The sequence below is a fragment of the Micropterus salmoides genome, unplaced genomic scaffold (genome assembly GCF_014851395.1).
Source record: "Micropterus salmoides isolate LMB-PRFRI ecotype aquatic unplaced genomic scaffold, ASM1485139v1 Ms_hic_scaffold_5, whole genome shotgun sequence".
Lineage (NCBI taxonomy): Eukaryota > Metazoa > Chordata > Actinopteri > Centrarchiformes > Centrarchidae > Micropterus > Micropterus salmoides.
Window position 1 is genome coordinate 32,513,946 of NW_024044237.1, and position 24,329 is coordinate 32,538,274.

Consider the following 24,329-nt stretch of genomic DNA (forward strand, 5'->3'; position numbering starts at 1 on the left):
GTTACAATAAGTATGTGAGTTATCAGTCAGTTGTCAGTAATGCTATTTCACTTAAAACTCTAAATACGTTTTGTTTGACCTATTTATCTACAACATCTACCCCATCCACTTCCTTACACAGACTTTCTTGCCCTTTATAATATATGTCATCTGAACTCCTCCTTTGCTACGTCATACTGCCACTAGAGGTCACAGCCTAACAATAAACATAAATATGGGTCATAATAAGCTGCTTGAATAAACAGCCTATACTGTTTTTTGTCTGGTGAGGACTGGCTGTGAGGAAAAGGTAACAGGCCACAGCAGGTCTCAGCAGGCATTTTAACGAACGGGTAGGACAAGTAGAGGTGCAAATAGTAAAATGAATGATGGCTGAATTCAATAAAGATGCTTTGATTTCAGAGTCCTTGTTTTGTGCATACTAGCACACGGTCATGGCTTACTGGGACACTTGAATATGATGGAGTCGTTGTTATTGTTAGAAACACCTGTGCTTTTCCTATACTGATAAGTCAAAATGTTCGTGAAAAATGCCTCTTGTAGGGATTCCAATGAAGGGTCTAATTCAAGCCTAAGGGTATGTCACACACACGCACACGTCTGATGCAACTGTGCCTGAATGCACAGTATTGCTTCCTTTGTAGACAATAGTGAGGGTATCGTCAAAACAATACATTACATTAAATACAATACATAATAGTAAAAAATGGTGGTACTGATAAGAAAAAACAATTTTTTCCCCATGGATGTTTTAGTCCATGTTGCGTTTCTGTAACGCTGTGTCAACAGCTTGACAGAGGATTTGATTTTGGGTCAAAAAATATTTTCTACATATTGAATGCAGTAACTGTGTTTGAAAGCAGAAAAAAGTTAATAAAATAGCAACACTGACAGAAATATGGTAGAAATTTTGTCATTGTCATTCTTGTTTTTGTATTTTTGAGGCACATTTGGCGTTTGTGTCAATAGGTGAGGTGGTATTGGCAGATTTGCCAGATAAAAGCATGGCTCTCTTATCGATTGTTGCATTTCAGGTTATTCTGACAAAGATAGCACACAAAACACATTTTTCAAGAGGAGTATTTTCCTTTTTTTGTTTAAAATTGGTATGACAACTCTATATCAATGAAGGACATTGGTGAAATTTTCTCCCCGTGCGTTGCTTGGTTTCACCAGAAATGATTATGTCCAGAGCTCCACAAAAACTCATGAACAATTATTCACAATCTGTGCTGATTGGCTGTCAAATTCTGTCAATACTGAATTAGATCCCATCAGCAGCAAAAACCTAAAATGCCACAAGCTGTCTGGAGGCCAAGGCTTCCACCTCTTCTACTTCCATCTCAACTATTTAATCTTACTTTAGCCAAGAAAAGTTGACTGGGCTGAAAATCTACATCCTGCTTAGGTTAAATCAAGTGCAACTGGAAAACCAAGTTCCGGTGCTCTTGATTTATTCTTTCTTGGATAACTATGACCTCAATAGATGAGGAATCTTCAAAGACACCCTGCTTGGGACACCAACATTACAACAGGGAGCTGATTAGTAGGACTATGAAGTTGTTTCACTGATGTAAGCAGGGATTCTTTGCATTGCTTCTGGGCTTTGAGGGTAGTTAATATATTAGGGAGAAGATTCTTTGTTATCTTCATCCTTGACTTTTCCACAAGGTCAAGTAATAAAACTTGAAGGCATCTTAAAGGGAAGAAAGAGTTTCTTTTTTACTTGCTATTGTCTATACAGCTTCTCTAACCTTTGTGCTTCCAGTAACTGCAGACACTCTGCTGACAATGTTAAGCGTTTAAATAAAACGTTAAACATAGAATCAGAGTAAAGAAGTTCGATTAACTCTTGGGGGTGACCAAGAACAGTGGTAACAATTGTAATAAAACCGTATGAGATTTTGTTTTGTTTCTTTATCTAATCATTAATCTCTATGTCCCTGTGTGGCTTTCTTTTGTCTTTTTGCCATCTTCTTAGCAATACTTTTCCAATCCCCTTCTCTCTTGCTTTGCTCTTTTCATTCTTTCTCATGTTGCAATTTGCTTTTCACCAGCCAATCTTTTCATTTTTCTTATCTTCACCCTTTTGTCTCTCAGCTCCCAGTGGTGCCCATGATAACAAAAAGTTCTTATTACTTTGGAAGGGCTGCTTGGGCTGCTCAGAAGCTAACAGCAGGAGGCTAGTGCAGTGTAACTCTTGGTTGTCTGCTTCTGCTGAACTCTGTCGCTATGTTGGATAGTTTCTGTTTGCTGCTGAAGGCTTTTGCCTTCTTGTGTGAATGGGAGTAGCCCATAATGTTTATTGCATACAGAAGAATTTCCTCTTGATTAAAATAAATTAAACTTAAAAGTACTATTGCAACAGTCTATACTCTTTCAAGGATTGTTTAAAGAGATAAAAGACAGAGTCTGACACAAAACTGTTTTCACCTTTAGAAGGATGTTGCTGACCCCAAATCTAAAATTGTCAAGGGAAATTAAGGCCTGTTTCTTTTCCTGTATGGTCAAGGTGCCCTCAGCCATGGTGCTTAACCCCACGCTCATTAGAGCCACTGCAACACCCTGACTTGGGCCTCTGGGGTAGAATTGCCGCTCAGTTATCTTTCAGTAGGATTGGTAGACCTGATGCCGCATTCGAGACCGGTCGGAACTGGGATTTTTCCCAGTTGAAACTTCTGACTTCTGATCTCAAAACGTTCCGGGTGGATGGTGGTGCATGACGCGGGAAGTGAACAAAAACCATGACCGTGACAAAGTGTACACACAGTGTACACACAGTTGCACCCTCTAGGTGTTACTTCAAAGGACGGCAGTTTAACTGCAACTTTAACTGCAACTCAGTCAATGTTGTAGCTTACACTTCCTAATCTTTTGGCATTTTGAACAATAACTTTTATGTAGAGAAGATGACTTTATGAGATTCTTTACTGTAGCCAGCTACCTAATAACATATTTCTACATCAATGTACATGCAGAACAGGTTTTACTATATGATCATATGTATTATTTTAATTTAAATGCAAATGTACTTTTTGTTGCCTTTTAGTTTATAGTTTACCATTTACAGTGTGTGCTTCCATGGGAGCTACCATTGTTTTGTGATGTCATTCAGCTGCTACTCCTGAAGTCGGGGTACATATTTTTTCTCCGAGTTCACATGTAGGAAATCCGACTTCAAGTGGCGATCGAGGATAGTTTTTCAAGTTGGAGATCGGAAATTTCAGAGTCACTATTTTCTCGAAATCATAACACCATCAGTCAGTAGTGTGTTAAGGACAATCTGAATAAGGTGAACACCAGGAAGGCCCCTGGACCATCTTGTCTGTGGGCGGACACTGCGCTATTGTGTCGACCAGCTGAGCAGTGTCTTCCAGCACATCTTCCAGATGTCACTGGATAGTAGTGAAATTCCTAGTATCTGAAAATCCTCCAAAGTGAGTTCCTAAGCATACCAGGAAAACTAAATGATTTTAGGCCTGTTGCTTTAACATCACTAATTATGAGAATTGTTAAAAACCTGGTGCTATCATATGTAGAGGGAAGACTTGATCCCTGCAATTTGCCCATCGAGCAGGAAGGGGAGTGGAGGATGCAAAGCTTTTTATCCTGAATAGCCTATATAAGCATTTAGGAAAACCAAAATCCCATGCCAGGCTTCTGTTCACAGACTTTTCTTCTGCATTTAATACAATGCAACCTCATATTTTAGCTGCTGTGTAATTTTAACGTGCCTCACCAACTTGTTTTATGGATTATAGATTTTTTAACTGTTAGAAAGCAGAAGGTCTTTGCAAATGGCCATTTTTCAGACTCCTTATTCCTCTCTACAGGATCACCTCAAGGGTGCTTTCTTACCACTTCTTTTTATCATGTACACAAATGGGTGCACAAGCACCCAGGAGAGCAGCTATTTGGTGAATTTTTACAATGACACTGCATTGTTGTCACTCCTCCTAGGTCCAGTATCTGACCTTAATGCCTTCTGCGACCAACAAATAGTCCGGAGCGCAGCAAGTATCCTAAGGGGCTTTCCAACCCACCTCGTTTGATCCGAACCAAAATTACAGGTGTGAAACCTCCCCTGGACCAAGGTCTGGACAAAAATTGGTCCGACAAAAAGAGGTAGTCTCGGTCCGGATCAAACTGAAGCATGGTTCGATTTCTAGTGTGAAAGCATTTTTGGATGGTTCGGACTTTCAGACTATTTACAGGAAGTTCGGTGGTTTCCGTGTGAACCTGAAACAAACAAATGCACAAAGAAATGCATTGAAAAAAGGACACAATTATGGTCTCTCCTCAAACGGAGGTGCAGAAGGATTGCTTGCAGTCTTATCCACCTTTCCTGCTGGTGTTATGCCAAAACACCGCAGATGATATGGGCCTAATGTTCGCACAACGAGGACGTTTATTTGGCGAATTTGAACTAGCCTGTTTCAAAGAGTCGGTAATTGACGCACTGAGATGTGAATGTTGCGAGTTAAGTTGGTGCTGCAGGTAGTACGCTAATGCTGTAATAATAACAATATAGTGGCAACGACATCCGTACATTCCTCATTCATTCATTCTGATCAAAGCTCCCCATGGAACTGTTCAATCAGTCAATGTCAAGTAGGTATAGGGAGACGCAGCCCACATGGATGATGACGCAAGTCCTGTCATGTAAAATCTGTTAACTGCAGTGTGAAACCAAACCAAAACTAACCGAATGTATCAAAATGTATCAAAACATGAACTTTGGTTCGGACCTTGGTGCGTACTTTCAGGTGTGAAAGTCGTCATCATCTATGTGGGCTGCATCTCCTTACTTGACATTGATTGGTTTGTAAACAGTTCCACGGGTAGCTTCAACAAGAATGAACGACTGAGGGATGGACATTTAATATCGATGCCACTGTATTGTTATTATGGCATTACTACCTGCAGCACCAACTAGCCTATAGCCTACTTGAGGCTCGTTCAAATTCGCCAAATAAGATCCTCATTGTGCGAACATTATATCGTCAACGCGGGGCAGGAAAGGAGGAGAAGACAGCAAGCAATCCTTCTGCATCTCTGTTCAGTGAGAGACCAAAGACATGAGTGGCAGTTTGCTTCCATAATGGCTGTCTGTAGCAAAAGATGAGCTGTCACGGGAGATTTATAATTGTGTCCTCATTTCAATGATGTTGTTTGTTTCCGGTTCACACGTTAACCGACGAGCTTCCTGTAAATGGTCTAAAAGTCCGAATCATCCAAAAAATGCTTTCACGCTAGAAATGAACTGAACCATGGTTCAGTTTGATCTGGACAGAGACTACCTCTTTACGTTGGACCAAATTTCGTCTGTTTGGAGACCAACAAGGTAGGTGTGAAAGCCCCCTTATACTCCCTGTCGGGTTCTTTAGGGTTTTAAATGTGCACATACTGGCTGCTTGTATGTTGTGAATAATGTGTGTGATTTGTGTTATGTACTGTTGCAAACATGCTGCTCTTAACTAATGGCCCCTAGTGGGATTTATAAAGTAGACTGAATTGAACCTGCTCCTACTGTTGATATAAAAAGTTCATTCTAACCCCTGACTTATATAGGTAACGGCTCCACTGTGTAACTGCTGCCCCACGTTAGTTCCGGCTGCGGTGTTGTTTTGTTCCACGGTTTTGTGCCACAGTTTTGTTCAACTCCCACTGGAAGAGTTTCAGAAGCATTTCAAGAGCTGAGCGTTTAACCTTCCCCACATTGTCGACTTTCTCTCTGCGACCCAGTCTTCTTTTGTCGTCTGCGAGGCTTAATATCCCACAGGTAGAATTTCAGAAAGAGTCAGAGCATTTTGCCTGCCTGATTTTGCTGACTTGTTCAGACTCTGTTTGATTTGGTAATTTGTTCTTGATTTTTGTGCTTCTACCATGGTTAAGTAAGCTACATAGTTAAATTGTTTATTTTTTATCTGTTTTAATTGTGTTTATTGTTGATATATGAATGGAAATCTGCAAAGGGTGTTTTATTTTGAACATTGACCAGATTCTCTATGCCATTCTGTTTATAACTTGCCCAGTTCAATTGCTCTGTGCTGCGTGACACGGCTTCTGTCAAAAATAAACTCACCGCATTTTCTCTGCAGCACGTCCGGTGGGAGCACAATCATTGACTAGAAAGTGTGAGTCCGGGGTTAGGGCACAAAAATACAATGATCCTTATTTTCAGGCGATGAACATGTAACACAAATGAAAACATGCTTATGAATCCTATATTCCATTTTTGCCATATTTTGCCAGTAGACCCTCCTAAATGTTATATATATATATAACTGGTTCTTCAAGGGCAAGAAAGTCATATTATGCTTAGTGGCCATCAATGAATGACTGTACAGACTTCAGCAAATTCTCCCTGGTAAAATATGGTTGAAAAGCCTTTTTGAATGAAAACAGGCTTTCTCTTTCCCTGGACTCTAAATCCATAATTCTTTGTTTGTGTGTCACTGTGATAGCATTTATCTCACCCAGGCAGATGAACTGCTAAACAGAGAAGTAGTTATGGTTCCAAGTTATGGTAATGAAGAAGGATTACCAACAAATCCAGTGTTAAATCTGCCAAGGTTTGTTTTAATCTTTAGTGTCAATGTTTCTATTGTTCTGAAAGAATGTGAGCGTTTGTATACATTTGCTGAATATTTAAAATATCCCGCAGAACACACACATATTGTATACACACAATGAGTGAAATCGGTAATCTGGGTTTATAGTACTCCTGGCTCACTCTTACATTTTACTGCAAATGACTGACAGTTTGATTAAATATTGGTCTCATCCTGTAGTTTTACAGAAGGACCAACTTTCAGGCTCTCTGTCTTTCAGTCTGTGGGGGTCGCTTTTAATATAACCACAAATATCATTTCAGATGGCCTGACAACCTGTAATTATAGCTTGACAGTTTGCAAGCTACTCACCACATGAAAGCAAAACACTGATGATACAGATGCTGTTGGTCTATTTAACTACACTACTGTTCTTACAATAATGACATTTTATTATTAGAAGCACATTTCAATATATATCACATTAACAGACCATGTGGCTTGTCCATTTTAATAAATAATTAGCACATATTGTATAGATATATTTTATATGTTGCATGTAGTGTGTGATTGTGGTCAAAAGCCATCAATTTAATTTTCATTGAATCTCTTTTTAATGCAACTAATCATTCGTGATGACAGAAACATGTCTATAATAAAAGGTACTTTAATTAAGCTGTATCACACATTATGTATTTTCTAACAATTCTAATAATTCTAATTGCTAACAACAATAAATAAAGAGAAACAGTAAAAAAGAAGCTATGATAATGAGATAAGATTTGACTACAAACATATGAGTAAGCAAAGCACAAACACAAAATTTAATGTACTTTGTTTTGTTTGTCAGCATCATCGCAAGCTTTTAGAAAGAGGGAAAGGTATAGCATCTGCAATATTGTTCAATAACAACAAAAGGAGTCAATGTAAGTGGAGTCTCTGGGAAGGGTGATTGCCTCACTATGAATTGGTAATGGAAGTCCTAGAATGTGGGGGCAGCTGTATGTATAGAAGAGTACAAAGCTCCTCCGGTCAGATAATTGAATAAAGAGACCATTTCCTCCTTTATTGTTTTGGAGCTTTGCATCTTTGATTTGTCTAATTTGGAAAGTTCCCTTCTGTAGAATAACGGCCAATTTATTATGCTTTAAATCTGCATTATTACATGTTTTAGTGAGAGGCCGTGAGTAAGAATCAGCTAAGGTGTTGTCACTATCCCCAACGTTATACTTGTTTTTGTCTCAGCCAATGCTATGACTCCGAGTTTCTATTTCCCTTTAATATGTTCCCTTTTCCTTTCTTTGTCTTAGGTGCATCTCAATTCTCTTATTTGACATTTCCTCTCTCCTCGCTTGAACCTGAAGTCATTCTGGTCTGCCATCTTGCAGGTCATTGCAAAGCTCTTATTTGCACTCCGAGGAGCAAGGAGCAAGGAGGTCTCTGTGGGCCATGAGCGAGGATACACTAGAGCAGCCTTGACGGAAGTCTTTTTACTGGCCGACACACCCCCTTATTGGATATTGGTTATTGATTGGGCGTTGCAGCTGATCAGGCTGACCTGAAAGCCTACATCAAAACATCACTGGAGTTTCATACCGGAGTGAAAATGGATAGCAGATTAAACTCAAGTGTTTTCTTCCCAAGATCATATTCTGTGTTATTCAAAAATTAATTCACAGAATATAATTCTCTAAAAAACACATTTCCCCATTTCTTCTCTCCTCACATGGTTTCACAGGGACAAAGACGCAAGTGAGGGAAACGTGGATGCAATTATGAGAACTGTGAGGACTGTGTCTAAGTGTGTGTGTGTGTGTGTGTGGTGGGCACTCACAATGGGCACCTGGCCAAACTACACACCTGTTACCAATCAATTTATCAACCCTTTGGTCAAATACTCCCGGTTTCCTGTGACTCGTCACCAGATTGTTCTCAAGTTCATGTGTAAGATTACCTATGGCTATTCAGTCTCCAGTGTTTTTTTTCTGAAGCAATCAGAAACAGAAACTTTCCAATCATGTAAGTTTGTTTACTTACTAGCAGTCTAACTGCTTTACATAATGAGTAAAGTAGTGAGCAATAACCTATGGTCAAAGAGCTAGCAGGCTAACCTGCCAGCTAAAGGGTTGTTTTCAGCCTTCTAGCTGGCTGCTAGCCAGTAAGCCTGCTTGATAAACAGACACTTCAACTGGATGGTGGGTTAGTTCACTTCTGGTGCACTGAGCTGTGTCCCAACACCAAGTGACCAAAAGTTAAGCAATCAGAAACTAGAATTCTCAATAAGATTTACATTGATACATGCATGCATGCGTATGCACTTTGGAGAGTGCTGTTCCAGTTTATGTCTGCAGCTGTGCTGAAGTTTGTCAAGTGCTGTAAATGCCAACAAGATTTTTTCTCCACTGTGTTGAAATTAATTCCATCAGTCTGGATGCAGATGCAATATAAAGATTTTATCCAGTCTACATCATCGCTCAATGCGTGCTATCAGTTAGGAAGTCTTCTCCCTCAATATCAAAGCCTTAAATTGAAGGACATCGCTTCAATCAGATAACATCAAATTGCACTCTGCCCCTACTCACACATAAGAGTCACTGTCTAATGTTTCGGACCAGGACTAACTTTATATGATGATAAGAAAGACATGGTTTCACATACTATTTTGTACAGTAAGTGTTCTACTTACACATTATTTTCAGTGCTTTTCAGTATTTTCTAACTTCTCAAAATAAAACCCAAACTATTTACATGGCAAGACAACACCAAGGGGAAGAAGGGAAAAAGCACAGTTTAAATCTGAACTTAAGGCTGAAATTGAATTAAAAAGAAGCATTTACAATTTCCACCACCTTAATGTGGACATACTCAGACAAAGAGTATTTCAGATGAGGTGCAAGTTCACACCCAAGGGGTGATATTTCACAATATCAACCATTTTATATACAGTGCAGACAAACCTTCACACACACAGAGAAACCTGAATATTATCCAACAAAACACAGCACGTTACGCATTAAAATGCAATATAAATCTGTGCAGACAGGTGCAAACCCACACGCACAAACACCACCAGACCAGAAAGTCTCACCTGTCTAGTGCGATGCAGCACAGGTGCATTATGGACGCTGTGGTCAGCAAGACATCCAGCGAGGTCCGGACCAGGCAGAAGGTCTCGCCGTAGATCCAGTGCTGATGGACCAGCTCAATGGCACCGAACGGCATCACCAGCACCGACACCAGCAAGTCGGCAAACGCCAGAGACACGATGAAGTAGTTGGTCTTGATTTTCCTGACGGGGGTAAAGAATATATATTCCATCAAACATAATCATTTTGGGGACTGAATGACAAAAGTGCAAGAGTTTAGACAACCAGCAATCTGCCATCATTCTTGTGTACACTTCTTGTGATCAATGAATCAGTAATGAGGGATCATAATTTAAAGAGGTTGTATATTGCTTTTTATCTTTTCCCCTCTCCTTTATTGAGTTATGTATCGTTTTGTGCATGTAAAAGGTTTGGAAAGTGAAAAAGCCACCCCGAAGGGAGTTCCCATCTCCCACAGACAACTCTGCTCTGAACTGCCTGAAAACAGCTTGTTTGTGTTCCAGCCCTTTCCCTGTGACGTCACAGTCCGACATAGTCCGACACGCCCTCAAAAACACCGATGGAAAAATACCGAGCTGCAGCACACACCTCTCATCTCTCTTCCAAACATTAGCTATCCTCCAGGCAGTCAATGGACATAAAGTTGTCACTGTGATGTAGAGACAGAGCTCTGTTAAAACTTTATGGATGAAAGATACTTTTGTTACAGATTAATAACTCACAACTCTGAAACTCCTAAGGGGACATTTAGCTGAACTGAAGCGGTGTTTATTGGCTTCTCACTGACTCCTCCTTCTCTGTTTCTGATTGGCTACTAGGCCTTAACTAGGAACTGCGCATGTGCAACTCTCAACAAAGGTGATGTAGAGGCAAGATAGCGTTCAAGGAGGAGGAGGAGCTGCAGCAATGTGCACTATGACAAAAATATGCTGTTTTCTGAAAATTAAACCATGTAAATCTGTTCTGGTACAACACCTAAATAAGCACAATACTACCTCTTTAAGATCCATATTTATGTCATTAATCATAATTGAATGCAAGTGGAGTAGATGAATACTGCTGCTTTTTTGTTATTTAAAACAAGACTTCCCTCTTATAAAATAATATATAAATATATAAATATTTGAATATATAAAAGGTTCAGTTTTAGATTTTATTAAACTACTTTGGCATTGATGTTTCCCAGTGAAGCTGAGTTATGCAGTAAACTAAAGTTGAAACAGCAAGCAACAACTAATATCACCCATTTTTGTAAAAACAAACAAAAGTGTTTTCTGGGGGGAGAGGCTGAGGATCCATGAAAAGCAAGTATAGAAAAACAACTGAAAAGAAGTCCTTGTAATCATGAAAGCAAAACACAATGAGCAGCAGTTGCATGAAATCCATTTATAAGAATTGCAATGATCTTGCAAAGAAAAACCCAAATAAAAAACTTTCAATTTAAACTTCCTACATGAAAAAAATGAAACTGAATAATATTAATTGAATCACATTTAAATAATGGGCACCCTTCATACTGGAAAACAAGCTTATTTGCAAATTTGTCAACTTGTATTTGCATAAGAAGACCATGAAATGTGGTTAAAAGCTCCAGAAAGCTAGCAAGTACACAATCGGACTAAAAATTATTTGGTTACACTTGCTTAATTATTTGTGACTTAGGGCTATTCATGGTTTTGGTTTATCCCAGCTCGAAAACAGGGAAATTTTAACGCTGCAGCATAAAATGATAGTTTTGACACTAGCTTTGTGGCAATAGTTTATGTTTGGCCCTTTCATATTTCAGCATCACAATCCCCCTGTGCACAAAGCCAGCTCTTACAGTGTGTAGTAAACTGCAGTGCATGTAGGTGTATGCTAGCTGTTAGTACTATTTACGCTGTAGTGCCACAGTTGAAGGTTGTTGAAAAGAAGCCTAATGGATGTTTTCTTGTGCCTGTAACTGATGTGAGCTCCTCTGTCTTGTTGTGAATGTCATAACAAGACAACAAGAAGCAGGAAGTACTGTGTTTTCTGCCTAGTCATGAAGAAGAAAAACAGGACAGTCATTTGGTGGAGTTTTAGCCATGCATGGAAGTCGGCCATGACAGTCACCCAAACAAAGTGATTTGCTACAAATGGTCAATACAGCATCATGTTGTTTGACATGGGTTGGATTCATTTTGAATATTTTTTAAAACACATGTAGCCCTTTATTTGTGGTTTGTGGTTGTTAATACTTGTTAATGTGTTTATCGTTAGCTCCAAGAAATTATCTTTTTTTTTAAAAACACAAAAAAATTGTGCCTAAATATACCGCTTAATAATTGCCCTTACAAAACCTTCGTACTTTTACATATCAACCTGCAATTTGGTACACTGGTGAACAAGTGTGTACCATTTACGAACAAGAGTTTTATAATTCACTATATAGCAGGTTCACTGTAAGACAAAACATTAACCATGGTTCTGTGACGTTTAACATGAGTAGTTATTAGGAATTAACTAAAAGCATGTAAAATCAGGCAGACGCAGACCCCAAAAAGCAACTGCAGAAGCGGGTTCACTTCAAGACGTTAAAGTTCACTTCAAACAATCAAAGGCAAATAGAGGCAGACAAGGCAAAGTTCAGGTTCTATCTTTGCCTTCCAATACCAGCAAGGAGGGGGGAAATGAAATAAAATGTTGGTCCCATTACTCACAAAACAATTGATTTCAGGACAACAACAACAAAATGGGGAGGGGAGAGGAAACATCCATCATGGGACACAGTGGGGCATTACAAGAACTGCACCAAGTGAAAAAGTTTAAATAAGTCAGCTAATGCTCAGGTCTTCTCAAACACACAAACTTGAAATGAGTTTAAACTACAGAGAGAGAGAAAGAGAGAGAGATTAATTCTGCAAATTAGTAAAACCTTGGGATATAAAAGGGACTCGAGGGCTGAATCCACCTTGATTGCTGCAACTAACAGCCTGCAGAGTCTTTATCCCTTTCTCTGTGATAAAAGGTGCTTTTTTATCGAAGCAATACAGCTCTCACTGGTGAGGGCTGTGCTGTTCCTAAAAAGTATTGCTGAGATAACAGAGATTACGTTCTTTCTCAGCCACTGGGCTGCTCCAACGAACGCCACCTGGCTCTGCCATCCCTACACACAAAGCAATCTCAGACCCGGCTGTTCTCATCTGTAACACCACAATGGTGGAACGAGCTACTACATACCATCAGAGCAGGGGCGTCCCTCTCTAACTTCAAGAAGCTCCTGAAAACTCATCTCTTCTGAGAACACTTTCTCTTATAACAACTCTAATTCCAAACCCCTAACATGCACTTCCTGTGCTCTTCTTCTTCTTCTTCTTCTTCTTCTTCTTCTATCTCCTTACAAATCTCTTGTATTGATTGTATTATTTAGCTAACTCTTACTTCTTTCCCTAGGTATTTATCCCATACATGCTATTAGCTATTACTAGTAGTTATTGCTGCTCTGTATCGTCACTTGTAAATCTCTTACTGTATTTATGCTTTTTGATGCTTGCATATTGTTCCTCAAATGTAAGTCGCTGTTCAACAGTATTTTGTGGTGTTGTGGTTTCAAACTAATCTCTGGAGGTACTTTTGGCTGTGTAAGCACATGTAGTACCTTCAGAGGTATTTTTAAGTAAGTATTTTTTATTGTAATTTAATGTAATGAGAGATGGAGAAATTTAATTAATTCATAGTAGTGACATCTTGCTTAAATGCTACCTGGTAAAGTTATAAATCTTTGGTATAACAATGTAAAACTTAAGAAGAGTCCCTAGACAACAGGGTGATGATATTGAGTTTTGACAAACGGGATGAGATCTTATTTGAAGAACATTGACTGTGATGATTTATCTGATTTATTCGGTACAATATGTGCAGACTGGTTTTTGAGACCCTGGATTGTAGCTCTTCGCTGGATGCAGATGGTGAGCCAGTCCCAGAGATTGTGCACCCTAAGTTATACGATGACATCAGACCGCGGTGTGGCCAGCTGCTTCGGATCCCATTTAACAGGACTGACACGTCAGAAAGATCCACCACACGTTCATTATCCTGCCCAGGTAGAGATACAAATAACTGAAAGACACCGGACACTTTTTAATATTGTATTTTTTATGAAAGAGATCTTCTTATTCTGGGGATTGTTTCAAACGTGGTTGGTGTACTATGAGAGTTTAAGAAGCAATGTAATAAACCTGTCCACTGTTCTTTAATCAAATCGAGTATATTTCTCTCCCCTACACTACTCCTCAGAACCTAGGTTGGTAAGTTAGCTATAGTGCTACACTAGTGTTAAATATTCTAGACCTGTCTTTAGCATTCAAAAACTGTTATACTGTGACAACAAGGGGTCTTGATCATTCGTCCATATGTGACGACTTGGGAGTGAGAACGAGTTGGGTTGTAGATGGTTCATTTCCCCCCTCCCTTGGGGCGGCATTATCTCAGTCTGTAGGGACTTGGCTTGGAGTCCAACGCAAACCAATGCTGAAGGTGCCCACTGAGCCAGGCCCTGAACCCCAAACCGCTCTCCGGGTGCCATACGATGGCAAAAGTCAGTCTGTTGGGACTTGGCTTGGAAACCGGTGGGACGCCGGATCGAGTCCAACACAAACCAATGGCGAAGGTGCCCCCTGAGCCAGGCTCTGAACCCCAAACCAGTGGATAGTGAAAAGAAAGATGGAGATAGATAGGAGGCACCACGCAGCAAAGTGGCTCCTTTATTTATGTTGTGCATTGCACTGTCAACCAATAGTGTACATCAATATAATAATGATAATAATAATAATAATTTTGCTATGTGCAGTGTGACATTTTTAGCTGTACCTCATGTTGTTTTTCCACTGTGAGGTGCCTAACAACTCAAAACAAGGTTAAATCTGATATATATATTATGCAGCTGCACACAGATCTGATGTCACCCACACATGCATAAATACTCGCTCTCCTCGCCCTCACTGTCCTTGTATCTCTTTCTCTTTCTCCCTCTCCCTCTCTCGCTCTCTCACTCACACAAAAACACACGCACACAGGAGTCAGAGGCTTTACGTGGGGGCTGTCTTTGTAATCCTTCTGATAAAGTAAACAGAGTAATTATTATCAGATTATTCAATATAATGGTTTCAGCCCTATTTACCAATGACCAGTAGTCTGGTATGTTAGGTCAAATGCAGGTTGAAAGTACTGGCACAGGGTTGGTGTATAAAAACCTGTCAACTTGATGGACAACTTGGAACTTGGTATGCTGAGCAGTCAATCACATTAGAAAGAAATCCTGACAGGTAGGCAATTAAATGGAGAATAATGAGATTAGCCAATTTATCCTTTTCATTTTTTGCTTGGTAAACCTTTGCTTTCGCAGACAAACAACACCAGCCAACCATCTAACCAGTGAAAGAGTCTTGTCAGTCAGCTGGCCTGTTCTCCATGCTCTCTGCAGGGTGGATGGTCTGCAGTCTATAAATAGCTTCAGTAAGACCGGATGGCTGTGAGGGTTTTCCATCTGCCTGTCACTAACCCAAACAGACCCTTAAAACAGGCTGTTGGAAACACCAGCTGTCTGCTACACCCGCCGCATGTGGAGCACATGTAAATCATGTTGGACATGTACACACATGTGTTCACACACATGCATCTGAAACACACATATGAACAAATGTATAAAAGCATGCACACATAAATACTTTACACACACACACACACACACACACACACACTACACACCATTACTGTAGTTGAATGACCACAGGTTTATAAACATCTGTATACTATACTCTCAAGCACACACACACACGGCTGTAATTCACAACAGTTTAGAAGCCATTAACATGCCCAGAGGGGGAGGCGTCATGTTTAGATGACATATCATGTTTAACTTGGGTGCTAAGAATAAAAAAAATTGTTAAAAGAGAATTGTGTTACTGTGAAGTTAGTGTAACTTACAGATGCACATGGTGTCTACTGTATTATATAGAAAGAGGAGGAGATATGAAGGCATTGAAAACCTCGGTAGGCAATTTATTTCAGCATTTTTTTTATATTTGTGGAAATTCTCTTTACATCTCAACAGCAATTAATAAATCAAAAGCTTTGACACAAAAATGAAGAAATCCAGTATCTGTGGCTGTCACAGGACTGTGATAAGCACGGGCATTTCATTTCATATGGCCCAAATACTGGCCTACCTGCCTGTCTACCTACCTACCTGCACACGCTGTGCAGGTAGGTAGGTAGACTGTGCACTTATTGCACATGTTTTTGGGTAGTGGCTTTGGAGGAAGGCCTGAAAGGAGGGGATGGGATTTTTATGATTGTGTACTATCACAATTTAGGTGTATCTTGCTTGTCCTCCAATGTTGCATACCCCAGCTTTAACATACAGCAAAGAGGAGAAGAGGGATGAAGATGCCAGAGTTGGAGTAAATGTTCCATTTAAATGATGTACACATGCACACATTTGTTCACACAACAGGAAATTAAATTACAAATTCTTTGTTACATATTGAGTAAGCAACTAAGGGGATGATCAAATACACACTGTTGATTATAGCTAAAACAATGACGTACCTAGGTATAGTGCTGCTGAAATGTTTTCATACAATAGAAGGGTTGGGAATTTAGTTTGAAACTATGTTAATTTAACACAGTCTTGGGTAAACTATTTTTTTAATGTTTGATGTTTTTTTGTTTGACTGGTGGGGTCTTCTGAATATCATTAAGTATGCATTAAGCTGGTATTTATATTTTTTAAAATGTTCCCTAAGGTGGTAAATGCCACTGTAACAACATCATAATACTCAGATTACAACAGCATTTAATAGAAATGCTAATGCTAAACTCTTAATTCCTTTAAAGCTGCTGAGTAGATTCTTCATGTAATAAGATCAAACTATCGACTATTGCAATGCCCTCCTAGCAGGTCTCCCAGCTTGAGCGGTGAAACCCTTACAAATGGTTCAGAACGCAGCAGCGCGTCTGGTTTTTGATCAGCCCAAAAGGACTCATGTCACTCCAGTACTCAGTGACCTCCACTGGCTCCCCGTGGCCTCCAGAATCAAATTCAAATCACTACCTAAACGCCATAATACAAACTTACGTTCCTTCTCGGCCACTACGCTCCTCCAACGAACGCCGCCTGGCTCTGCCATCCCTTCACACAAAGCAATCCCAGTCCCGGCTGTTCTCATCTGTGACACCACGATGGTGGAACGAGCTACCACACGCCATCAGAGCAGGGGCGTCCCTCTCTGACTTCAAGAAGCTCTTGAAAACTCATCTCTCCCGAGAACACTTCCTCTTATAACACCTCTAACTCCTAACCTCTAACATGCACTTCCTGTGCTCTTCTTCTTCTATCCCCTACAATGATCTTGTATTGATTGCACTTTTTGTTTTGATTGCACTTTTTGCTAACTCTTCCTTCCTTCCCTAGTTATCTACCCCATTGATGTGATATGTGCTATGAGCTCTTTCTAGCTGCTCTTACTAGTATGTTTTGTCAGTTGTAGATCTGTAGTTGATGCTCTGTTGATGCTTGTATGTTGTTCCTCAAATGTAAGTCGCTTTGGATAAAAACGTCTGCCAAATGAGTAAATGTAAATGTAAATGTAAAATAAGATATTTAAATGCTAATATATATTATATGTCATTACTGCATTTATTAAATACATTCTTTACATTTTAACATCTATAAAGGACAGGCCTTTAATTCCTTTTGCACAAAACTCTTGCTCAGCAAGGATGGGAAATGCTATCTTATTGTTTATTTAAAAAGTATGAAAAAAAAAATTAGCTTATCGAATAACATATCAATAATAATAATAATAATAATAATCCTTATTTTCAGAGCACTTTTCAAAAACAAGTTACAAAGTGCTTTAACAAGTGTAAAGAATAATACAAAAAAAGATAAGAGCATGAAAATTTAATGTAAAATTAGTAAAATACAATAAAATAAAAGGGATAAAATAAAGTCAAATAAGATAGGGAAAAGCTCTCCTATAAAAATATGTTTTATGAAGGGACTTAAAAGAGTTCACTGACTCAGCCGACCTGATTATCATATGATCTAACTCCGACAGGCAACTCATCTAGAGATTAGCGATGAGAGACACGGCGAGAGAAAGAACTCTACCTAGAAATGATAAAAGCTGAAGGTTACCATAGTTATGCCAACCTTTATTGGCACTTACAGATGTGAAAAAATACTCTAACAAATCGGTTTTGCATGTAAAAAAATATCAGATTGATTTTTTGCCACATTGGCTCTTCAATCAATGGGATATTCAATTGAATTTATTGAAGGATAGCCCCTTAAGATGCAGCATCTCATTTTCAAGGGGGTCCTGTAACACAAATACATAATGAACAAATACAAAACAAAACATTACAAAACTACATATATTACACATACACAGATAACACGCACACCCACCCACAACAACCATCACGCTCAGTTAATACAAGGAAAAATAACAAGATAAAACAATCCTATAACTAACTATACCAAACATTCAACCCAATGCAGATCCAATTGTTAATTACTCTGTGTGTATGCCAAATGTATAAGAAACCAACATAGTTACCTGATAGCATTAATAGCATGAACAACCAGTTTTAAGAGATTACATAATAAATTACATTTATTCATTTAGCTCATGCTCATTAGTAATAAAAATAATAATAATAACTTTATTTGTAGAGCACTTTTCAAAAACAAGTTACAAAGTGCTTTAACAAGTGTAAAGAAAATAATACCCAAAAGACAATAATACAAAAACAATACAAGATAAAAGCAAGAAAACATTGAAAAGACTAAAATACACGTTTAAGATAAATATAAAATAAGTAAAATAGAATAAAATAAACGGGATAAAATAAAGTCAAATAAGATCGGGAAAGGCTCTCCTATAAAAGTATGTTTTAAGAAGGGTGCGTGCTGGTGTGTATGGGACTAAAAGGTCAGAAATATAACAAGGCGAGAGGCCATGAAGAGCTTTAAAAGTGATCAATGGAATTTTAAAGTCAATTCTAAAACATACTGGAAGCCAGTGTAATGAAGCTAGAACAGGGGTAATGTGGTCATATTTCTTTGTTCTGGTTAAAAGCCTGGCAGCTGAGTTCTGGACAGTCTGGAGTCGATCAATAGATTTTTGGTTAAACAAGTGAAAAGGCTGTTGCAACAATCCAGGCGTGATGAGATGAAGGCGTGTAAAATGGTCTCGGTGTCCTTGAAAGTTAACATAGATCGAATTTTTGCTATATTTCTAAGTTGATAAAAACATGATTGAACAAGCTTTGTGGTGTGCTGCTCGAAATTTAAATTACTATCAAACCAATCAGAAAATGACATCTGCTGGGACCCGATGACCAGGATTTCTGTTTTGTCTGAGTTCAGCTGGAGGAAATTATTTGACATCCATTTGTTAACTTCACAAAGGCAGTTGTCAAGTGAACTCAGCATTCCAGGGTCTGTGGATTTGTGTGTTCAGCATAAATATGAAAAGAAATACCATGTTTATGGATAATATGTCCAAGGGGAAGCAGATACAAGGAAAACAAAATGGGTCCAAAGACCGACCCCTGAGGCACACCATATTTAACTGGACAGAACGAGGAGACATAGTTGTTTACAGACACGCAAAACTTCCTATTTGACAGGTACGATGAAAACCATTCTAGGGCAGTACCAGAGATCCCCACCCAGTGCCTCAGTCTGTCTAACATGATGTTGTGATCAATGGTGTCAAAAGCAGCGCTAAGGTCCAGGAGTCCCAGGACTGAGCACATGCCTTCATCAGCAGACATTGAAAGGTCATTGGTGACTTTAAGCAGGGCAGTCTCAGTGCTGTGGTACTTCCTAAAACCAATAATTTGTTATTTTCCAGTACAGTGAGCAGCTGTTTGTACACAATTCTTTCTAAAATCTTTGCAAAAGATTAAAAGGCAGTTTTGAAATTGGTCTAAAATTTTGTGGGAGAGAGGGATCTAAACCAGGTTTCTTTAAAAGCGGGTTCAAACAAGCCGTTTTAAAATAATCAGGGACACAACCAGTAGATAGTAAATCAGAGGTTGATTGGTGGATGTGTTCCAGTGGGGAATTGAACCCGGGTCTCTCACACCAAAGGCATGTGTCTTATCCACTGCCTCATCTCCACCCCACCAGCACCTACCTGGCATTTAATTGAGACACACACACCAGTAAAAGGGACTCTTTCTATTGGGCTAATCTAAATAAAACAACAAAATACAAAGTTTTCTAAGTTTCTGGTTACCATGCTTATAGATCTGCCCAATGCCCAGTATAAACAGCATGGAGAGAATGTGAGGCAGCATGTGTCTGTGTGTGTGTGGGTTTCTTGATCACACACATGACATGACACATTGAGAGAAACGAGAGGTGGTTGGTAACGGTGGTTGTGTTCATGTGGTGGTTATTGATGAGTGGTTTAGCACTCTGTGAATCACCCTCTGCTGGTGTCAACTCCCTGCTGGAGACTTTGCGTGTGTGTGTGTTTGTTACGTATGTGAAATGCCTCTAAGTTTGTCTGGCCTCTTTCCTCTCTTGAAGGACACTGCACAGACTTTACTTGCTGTTCAGTTCTACTACTTGCTGTGTAATAATATATTATGTAGGAACCAGGTTTTGACAAGAAGACTGCATGGAATGAAAAAAAGACTATATTTGCAGGCCTGCTCTTGTAAAGGAAAAGGCTTAGCCTGCAACACGGATGAACATTTGTATGTTTCAGTTTATGCTGGAATTTCTAATCTTAGGATACTGCCAAAAGTAAGGAGGATGATACAATAAAAAAGACAAAGAAATTTAATGATTGATTTACCTAAAAGTTGTCCAGCTGACTAACATTGTGAAACAACAGGCTGACTTGTTGCTGGCTGTTTTGCCATCACTGTATAATTTATTTTTACTGATGCTCTCAGAATTATGGTTTATTTTTTTGTCTTGAGGACTGTCACCCATGGGACGCTGCCATTGAGGAGGTGTGTGTGTCTGTGTGTGTGTGTTTTTAAATTTGCATATACTGTGTGTTTGTGTGTGCGTGGATGTGTGTGTCTTTTTTATATTTGAAAATGAGTTTATGTGTACTGGGAATAAAGTGTGTGTGTGTGTGTGTGTGTGTGTGTGTGTGTGTGTGTGTGTTTCCCAGTGGACAAAAAGATAATGAGGCCAGGAGAAACAAATATGGTGTGTTCTCTCTTCAGGGAGGTGAGACATCATAGCAATGATTTTATCAATCATCAGTGTTTTTAAATACACACAGTACACACTCACACCCACCCACAAACACACACTGCATGTATGCTATTATACGCACAATACCACACTTCTTTTAACATATAAACACCCACTCACAACTGACACACACCCGCTTACAGTATGTTTTCTTTTGTTTGTGTGTGGTCATCCTCCACCCCAACACACACCACATGTTGGGGACAAAGGTCACCCTGAGCTCTCAAGTGACACAAGATAGAAAGAGACAAAAAGAGAGAGAGTCCAACCATCAAAGAGACAGTAAGCGATAGAGAAAGAGAGAGAGAGAGATGACACAAGGGAAGAGAAAGAAAAGGTGGAGAGGACAGGAGGAGAAGAAGAAGAAGAATGAATTGCTGTGACAGTGGCTCCCACATGACGAACCGGCCGCAGGATGACCTGCCAGCTCTGCCTGTGTCGCGTGTATTGTTGTTTTTCATCTAGCTTCACAATGTACAGAAAAATTACCCTTTCTTTGTACAGTATATGCATGTATTATATGATTTATATTTATTTAATTCCATTTTGCACTATATTCTTTTGTGGTTGGTTATGTGTTCAGTGTTGGGGGAATCCACTTCCAGTTTTAGAAGCTGTTAATGTATTACTTAACTGTGGCTCTCTCACTCTACTTCTCTTGAACTCTTTCTCTCTTGCAAGCACCCTTTCTATCTTTGTCTCACTCAAACACACGGAAAGACACACAAGCACTCATTCACATTCACTCAGACAAAAAAACTTAATATTATTATAGAGATGGTTGTTGTATGTTACATGTATTTTCTATAGGAAAGAATGGAAGATATGTAGGAAAAAAGAAAGAAATCTCTGTCCCACCTGAGTTGTCTGTCCTTGCAGACGGCCACCATAACCAGCAGGTTTCCCAGGATGCTCATCAGCATGACCAGAGACAGGAAGCAGATAAGAGCCATCCGCTTTGGCATACTGTCACTATAGAAACGCCAAAAAGGAAGAAGAACAGTCAACAATTACTCCAGATCTTCAGGGTGAAACTACAGTATGTATCCTACAGAAGAATGATGAAGAGAAGAAAACTTCTTTTATCAGCCTGTAAAATAAAGTGGTCCCTTTCCACCAATTTCTTGACTCAGAATTTCCAAATTATATGCAGGTATGGGTGCAGTAAATGTTTTAATGAGACCAATTTGTCTCAAGTTAAATCTGAAATCAGTAAATCAATTGAAATTGAAATCAATTGAAACACTACATCTATAATGTGAATCTACTGTATGTAGTGAAAAATTATTTATTTTGGTTCAGGTGTCATTCACAGTTATTTATATCTCCTCCATCTCCAAGGCAGCTTACTAGGGAAACCAGCCAAGCAGCAACATTTAAACTAGATGTCTATTTTATTCACTATTACTAATTGGTTAAAATGGTGGTGATTCCACCTACATGACAAATACTTGGATGGTGTATCATTTATCACAGGATGTAATACATTTTACATTAGTGGTTGATTAGTAATAAATGAAGAAAGCACTGGCTATGTCAGCATGAGCTGCAAAGGCCACCGTGGCTAAACAGACAGAGAAATGAATACCACCTACAGAAACTCGACTCAAAAACCTTTACAGTTTGAAGTCCCTTCCACACTGTTTGATTGACTGAAATTAGTCACAAGTCATTGGTTAGGTCAGTTAAAGGTTTAATTGTGGTTTGCTAGGAGCAGTTACGTGACAATGATGAAAGAAACATGTCACTTTAAGTTTTTTTTGTAAGTTGACTTACAACAACCTGTAGGCTATAGCTGCATTGATCACACTACGCCTGTTCCATTTCTGTGGCATCACCTTTCTTAATTCTGCCTACAAAACTCTGATTGTCCTGACTGCTTTTCCTGTTAGACTTATTTGAATCTCTTAAAAGCAATTCAGCAGCAATTCAGAGGTCTGAAACAGGCAAGACTTCTGATATGAAAACGTATAACGTTTGATTTTTCCAATCATTTTTGGGCATGATAATATGCTTATCCTCCAGGCACACTGTTACTGCTGCGACTGTTCATATAGCATTTCAAAAGACCCACCTCCAATCCAGCATCAACTTGTAGGCTCTGAGTATACGTTACACTAGAGATGAAGTTAGTATCATCACTCCCCCTCACACCCTAGAAGCCTAATGCTGCACATACTCTACGTTTACATCATAATCCACAAATCAATAAATAAATCAATAAAATCACAGTATTTACAGAAAACAAAACTGACTTTTCATGTCTCCAAATTACCCATAATTAAGTTCATAAACTCAATTATGAAACTGAAACTTTTGCTTATATCATTTCAGTGATCCCATCAGCATGGCATAAAACCCAACATCTTTGACACTAAACATTCAAGTTAGATGCATTTCCACAATTGAAATCTGTGGTATTTTGACAAAACATTGTTCTAGAGTGACTGACAATAAGTAGATGATTCACACTGAATAAAGTTAATTAGGCTGGATGCAGGGTGCTAATTTACCATGCACCATAGCAACATGATACATTCTATGGCATAAAACTGAGGTTGCATTTTGCAAAGCTTCAACAAAACTTCTCAAGGTGCATCAAAGTAGCCGGTGTTCAGATGATTTATGCTTCTTTATTGAAAAATGCTACCTTAATGCAAATTGCAAACGTCTAACCCTAACCGTACCCCTGGCCAATAGGCATGCAAAGAACTGTCAAGTAGTACATCTCGATATGAAGCATATATCAACAGAACTCTGGAATGGGTTATGAATCAAAACACTCAGAATGAGTTGTGTGGTTTAAGAGCCCTCCGAAATGACTTGTTTAAGCTCAGACTTGTTTGACATTGGTTAAGCATTACAGTAATCCCCCTGAGGTTTGTGGTCTCTCATACTTGAAGGCTGGACAGGGAGGGAGCTGGGGCAGCGCACAGAAACGCACCATCCCCACTGATTTTACACAGCAGAATAGAGAACAACCTCATTACACAAGCGTAATGTAAATTTTCTTTTCCCATGTCTTCGTCCTGCAGATAATCACATGTTTGGGGCCAATTTATGTGCTTTTATCTGTAATATGCTAATACATGCCTTTACTGTATGATTCACTGCTGGAATCAGGAGCTGTACGCCATTCCTATCTGCCAAATTATTTTAGTCTCACCATCTGAGGTTCAAAGGCAAAGTGATAGTGTACAAATGAGGCTTGTTCTTTGATCAGTGGTGCCAATACACTAATCAGATCAAATGGGTACACTAACAGCTTCTCGTCAGAAGCAACCCCCAAAAAACTCAGAAAATGCCACACTAATCTTCTTTCATCTTGAATTTGGTGGCTACACAGTTTGAGCTTCCCCCTAAATGAGATATTGATATGCATGTTATTGTAGTAGCAGCTACCTTTTAACA

General features: G+C 39.1%; 1 protein-coding gene across 2 annotated transcripts in view; it reads right to left on the bottom strand.

Annotated features, from left to right (window-relative positions):
- htr4 (5-hydroxytryptamine receptor 4) overlaps nt 1-24,329 on the bottom strand; it is a 182,647-nt gene that overhangs the window by 66,561 nt on the left and 91,757 nt on the right. For both annotated transcript variants that reach the window (XM_038700090.1, XM_038700091.1), the window contains exons 3-4: nt 21,777-21,890; nt 9,643-9,843 (exon numbers count right to left, since the gene is read on the bottom strand). In XM_038700090.1, the coding sequence (XP_038556018.1) occupies nt 9,643-9,843; nt 21,777-21,890 (315 nt within the window). The remainder of the gene's footprint in view (nt 1-9,642; nt 9,844-21,776; nt 21,891-24,329) is intronic.